Source organism: Austrofundulus limnaeus, unplaced genomic scaffold (genome assembly GCF_001266775.1).
Source record: "Austrofundulus limnaeus strain Quisiro unplaced genomic scaffold, Austrofundulus_limnaeus-1.0 Scaffold372, whole genome shotgun sequence".
Lineage (NCBI taxonomy): Eukaryota > Metazoa > Chordata > Actinopteri > Cyprinodontiformes > Rivulidae > Austrofundulus > Austrofundulus limnaeus.
The window spans coordinates 95,046-100,697 of record NW_013952774.1 but is presented as its reverse complement, the minus strand read 5'-3'; the positions used below and the strand labels follow the sequence as shown (position 1 = coordinate 100,697).

The following is a 5,652-nucleotide window of genomic DNA, read 5'->3' as shown; positions in this document are numbered from 1 at the left end:
GAGTTGCCGCCATGTGATTGACTGATTAGAAATTAAGTGTTAACGAGCAGTTGGACAGGTGTACCTAATAAAGTGGCCGGTGAGTGTATACTTGATACAAAAGTCGATATCGATGCTTTTTACTTGTAATGGGATGTTTATTGAATAACTTTAATATTGTGAATGCCCCTTCTGGTGGTGGACCAGAATATTATAGAGAGACAGTAATTTGGCACGGCCTGTCGTGGAATATGAACAAACAAGCCTTTTTTTCTGTTTTAAAGTAATTTTCTTTTTAGTTATCCGAAACAGAAAATGAAACAGGAATCATTTTTTAAAAATTTACTCATCCCTTTTTGACACTAAGAAAGGGAAACACTTTGTATTTAAATTTGAATTTCTGTATTTTAAAAGAAAAATCAAACAGCCATTCATTTCTAGTTTTTTACCCGTTTCTAAAAGGAAAATCTAATGACCAAAAGATACACTGAATGTAAAAAAAAATCCCTAATCAAATCATCTGAAAAAAAAAAACCCACATAAAATGACTCAGACTCTGAACGCATCAGATTTTAAGTCATTTTGGGCAAAAATTTAAAGCTGATAAAATGTGAAGCAACAAAAGCAACTTTCACTCTGGTGGATTTTTGATCTATGATACTGCCACTTATTGAAATTATAAAACTGTTTTAAAAAAACATTACAACTATACCGGAGCTCAGGTGTTTTTCTCAGCAGCCTCTTGACATGTTGAGCTTGATGTTGCTCAACCAGGTCTTCGGTGTCCTGGATTTAGTAAAACAGCTTTTATAAGAAATTAGTGACTTGATCATCTGCATGCAGCAGATGTTCACATCACAAGAAAAATATTCATCGGTGCATCACAATACGTTTGACGTGAAATACTGTGCGTCACTCATGTATTTTGTTATCCCCACAGCAAGAAATATTTTTGCAAAAACGATTGTAGTTTGTGAATAAAAGTTACATTCCTTGAAGAAATGCATGTCACTTGACACCTGGTGTGTCTGTTATTGTTCAAAGTATGCAAAGAAGTGAGTTATTAACTACTATTGAACCAAATTTTATCTGAATTTTTAAATAATTAACAGAATTATAGCCATGTATGTTTGCTAAAGATAATTAATTAATTGTGGTGGCCATCTTGAATCAGGTTGACTCTAAAGGTTATTAAGTTGCAGATGTATGCTATCATACACACATACCCAAACACAAAAAGGTTCGCCCAGCTATCCATTTGGGGACATTCCATTGACTTCCATTACATTTCTACAGCCTAACCCTGACCACAAACCCTAAGGCAAACCTCACAGGTACCTACCTGACCCTAAAACTAACCTAAACTCAATTCACACCTTGGTCCTAAAACCAACCCCCAACCAACCAATGGCATTTAAACCAAATGGGGACTCGACTTTTGTCCCCAAATGCACCAGTTGTCCCCAAATGTAGGATTTTTGTCTTAAAACACACACACACACACTAGGGTGTGTGTGTGTTGGGAACCACTGGGTTGTAGTAATGACCAGTGAATGAATGGAAGTCGATGCAAAGTCCCCATGATGATAGAGGAACAAACGTGTGTTTGTGTGTGTATGTGCCCTTGTTTTTGATACTTGGTGGGGACGATTTTCCAGGATAAGGCAGCCTAGCGGGGACTGGATGCCCCCATGCCTTTGTGGGTCACAAAATATCAAGTGAGGGTCCCCACATGATTTCCAGACATCATTTTTAAATGCAAATTAATTGCTAGTTATTGCAAATAATTTTATTTGCAATGATCCTAAATGAATAACAGTAGCATTGTAGTTATTAGGGTTATTGCTTATATTGTTATTATGCCTATATTAGCAAGGTTTGCATAAGTAAACGAGTAATATCTGGGGTCGAGACTTTCTGTAACTGTAATTTTGTGGGCCAGAATCTTAAAAGTTTGAAAACCATTGCTATAACCTAACCCTGATGCCCTACCCTAAACCTAACCTTGCAGGTACATAATCTAACCTGAATTCAAATCACACCTTTAGTCTCAAACCAAACCCCTGATCCACCAACTGTATTTCCTCCAACAGGGACCGGGTTTTTGTCTCCCTAAGAAACAGTGGATCCTCACCAGGCTGTGTATTTAACTATAACTGTATTTATGCCTAACCCAGACATTTTCCCTAAAACGAACCATTACTGGTCTATAGTTAACCCAAACCTGAACCAAACCTTAATGCACACCATACCTCTAAACCTAACTAGTAAAGTACAGAGCTGCAAATAAAGTTAGGACATTGAAGAGGTCCACACTTTGCATCAAAGACCTCACAATGAGAGCAACTATGGCGCAAATGGTCCTCACTCTGTGGTTGAAACAAGTACACACACACTCCCACAGGCAATTGCATGTTTGCTTGTCTTGCATGGCAGCAGGTGACACCAACAGTACACTGACCTCTGGTTCCAGCTGTAGACGTATGCGAACATCTTTAACCAGTATGTAAATGAATCGTCCCAGTAGGAAGATGAGTGAGAGGACACATGGCCACTGGACAATTATCTTCTGGTATTTACCCAAAATCTTTAAAAAAAAAAACCCATATAATAAAGTCAGAGGAAAACTTTTTAAAATGATAAATACTAACAGGTAACTTTAAATGTGGGATGTTTTGCAGCATCTTTGGGTTTGAATTGAAACTTTTTGAATTCTGCACGTTCAGCAGAAACAAACCCCATCAGTGATTCTGCCTACCTTGCCCCCAGGGCAGGTTACCATGTCCCAGACTGTGATGATGATCCTACAAACAGCAACAAAGACAGGAAGTCTCATCAGTTCTACACAATCTTCAGACACCTGCAACTTTTTACACTGTTATGAAACAGCATGGATCTATATGAGCCAGAGAAAACAGCATGAATGCTGAGTGAAAATTGCTGAAGAAACTGAAGCTGAGTTGGTGAAGAAAAAAGAATTAAATTAGCTAAAAATATAAATGAAGCAAAACATTAGCTAAGAGCTATAAGTTTCAAAATACTAGCTAAGCTGATGTACAGTTAAATGCTTCTTAAAAGCTAATAGTGTCAAAACACACTCGCTAAAAGGTAGAAACAACAAAACACTAGCTAAACGCTAAAAGTAGCAAAATGTTAGCCAAACTAGACTTTTGCAAGTCACAAAAATCTAGTTCAAATAGCAAAAGGTAAGCTAAAAGCTAAAATTCTAAAACTGCTAGAAGAAGATTGCAATGAATAATCTGCTTTGGGTGCAATAACTTTAGTTTCCTTTTCTTATAAATTTCATAATGTGCAAAATATTTAACTTTATTGCATCTATCTTTGACATGAGCTGAATATTATGATATACTAATCGAATAAAATAGTACAAAATGTTGAAGTTAGATTAAAAAAAGCAACTGTAAAATAGTAGTTTAGTTGCTGAATCAGTATTAACCCTCTCAATGTATACCAGGCCACAGAGTAGAGTATTCCCAGCACTGCCCCGGTCATTCTGAATGGTGTCGACAGGCAGGCAAAAAAAGGGAAATACACCAGACCCACTTCTAACGCTCCAATCAGATACACTATGGCTGAAGACAGAGAACATTGTATCAGGCTATAATTAGTTAATTAGTAATTAGTTACACAAGTCATGACAATTAAAGTAATATGAGTGAAAAAAACGTACGTCGGGCCCAGGGCACGATAGTGAAAGGGACGTAACGTTCAGAGAAGAGCAGCAGAACGCTGCTCGACACGGCACCAAATGCAAATCCATAAGACCAGCGGTTACTGAGGCTGCCCATTGTGTCCAAAGGCCTGCAGCAGAAAAACAACACAACATCATGAATTCTGACACAATGAAGGAAGGATATTTGTGTAAACTTAAATGTCCTATCATTCGCATGGCAGACTCACATTAACATTTTTTTTAGATGTTTTTGTCATATTTGACTTACACCACAATGCCAAAACGTCCCTCTAGGAAAGGGAACTTGAGGTCAAAGGCAATTCTCTGAGCTCGTCTCTGGAGGAACGACAGCACCGCTGTAATCAGCACCTGCCAGATAAGATGGCAACTCTTATTATCAAGAAAAACACTGGAAAAATGTAAGAGAGGATGAAAGATATAATATTTCAAAAAGACATTTGTCATCTTCTGTTTTGGTTTTAACAAAGCAGGTTTGGTATTATTTTTAAGGCTCAGTTTATGCTGTAGTTTTGCCTGTTCTCAATGTGCATGTGTGGGTTTTCTCCAAAAGGCCTGTGTTTTAGGTGAATTGTTGTCTCTAAATTGGGGGGTGTACACAGTTCATTCTATGTGTAACTATACTGGATTAAGGTTTGCTCAAAGACAGGCTGGTTTGCTCATGTTTCAATCTTGGATGGTCAAGCCAGCTTTCTTTTAGGAAGATCTAGAACTGACCCGTCTCATAGCCTTTAAAACAGTCTTAAGAATTTAACATACAAATAATACTATTTCAGGAAAACATAAAACAGGTAATGTCTGTTTTTTATTTACTGTAGAAGCATGAGAATCTTACTGCTGGCATGAGTGAAAGATGCAGGAAGCGGTCCAATGAGATCTTGTTTTGACAATCCTCGATGGTGGAGACATTGGAAAGGCTGCAAAAAAGCAACATATTGGTTTTTAATGTACTTGAAGCATGTACTGTTGTACATGTTGTACAACTGTTGTCGCTGTTGTAATGTACTGTTAGTGTGATCTTTGTTTGATTTGCCATATATTAAATTTTTATGGTCTGCAGATGCCAGGTTTGTGTATGTTTTGCGTTTGATTTCAGATAATGGAAGGCTACATTTTGGTTTGAACTGACAGTGTTCATTTTAGAAATGCTAAGAATGAAATACTTAATTGTTTGTGTAATGTCTTTGGTTATTATTTTGCCTGTGTTCCAGATATACCCTCCTGCTGCCCTTGGGTCAAAAGGACCCACCAGCAGTCTTAAAACTGGGGCCTTGTTAGTCTTTTTTACCCAGGAACAGCAGAAGGGTTAAAAAGTGGGAATGCTAAGTTCGAGGATATAAGATTCCTGTTAACATTTTAGTTTCTTGTTTTTCTGTGACATATAATGTTTTTTTAACTGAAAATGTGTTTTGTTGTGATTAACCCTTTCATGCATAGAGGTCACTACAGTGTATAGCTGTTTAAAAGTGTTTTTTGTCTATATATATGCCTGCAATTTTGGGCAGTGTTGCATATAATCCACTCTAGTGGAAGCTATTACATCATCCCATACAAAAACAATCCTAATGGCTGGTCATTGCAATGGGAAAAAAAAAGTCAGTGAAACCAAGATGGCTGACAGATGGAGAGCACAACCAAACACCTGGGCTATTTCAGTTCCTACCTTCCATAAAAAGACACCATTTCAGATAAAAAAAAAATATGATTACATCAAGTAACATGTAAGGTGACATATTATGTAAAGATTTTCCAAGTTTTGAGTTTATCTTTGTAGAAAATACAGATTAAACACGTCCACTCAGTTGTACATCGTGCATCATTGGCTACATTTTAACTTCAATGCAATDTCAGTTATTACCAATGTTGTTCATGAAAATAATTCATATCCTATACTGTTTTGGTTGTAAATCAACTTTATTGTATTATAATGTAATTTGACTTTATATATATATATATATATA

The 5,652-nt window shown here is 36.8% G+C and overlaps 1 protein-coding gene across 1 annotated transcript in view; it reads right to left on the bottom strand.

Moving 5' to 3' along the window:
• The window catches only part of stra6l (STRA6-like), a gene marked incomplete at its 3' end in the record, with an annotated part of 16,605 nt that overhangs the window by 9,148 nt on the left and 1,805 nt on the right, over positions 1-5,652 (bottom strand). The window contains 7 exon segments of the mRNA XM_014023496.1: positions 692-765; positions 2,441-2,566; positions 2,738-2,783; positions 3,452-3,572; positions 3,671-3,801; positions 3,942-4,042; positions 4,527-4,608. Coding sequence (XP_013878950.1) covers positions 692-765; positions 2,441-2,566; positions 2,738-2,783; positions 3,452-3,572; positions 3,671-3,801; positions 3,942-4,042; positions 4,527-4,608 — 681 coding nt within the window.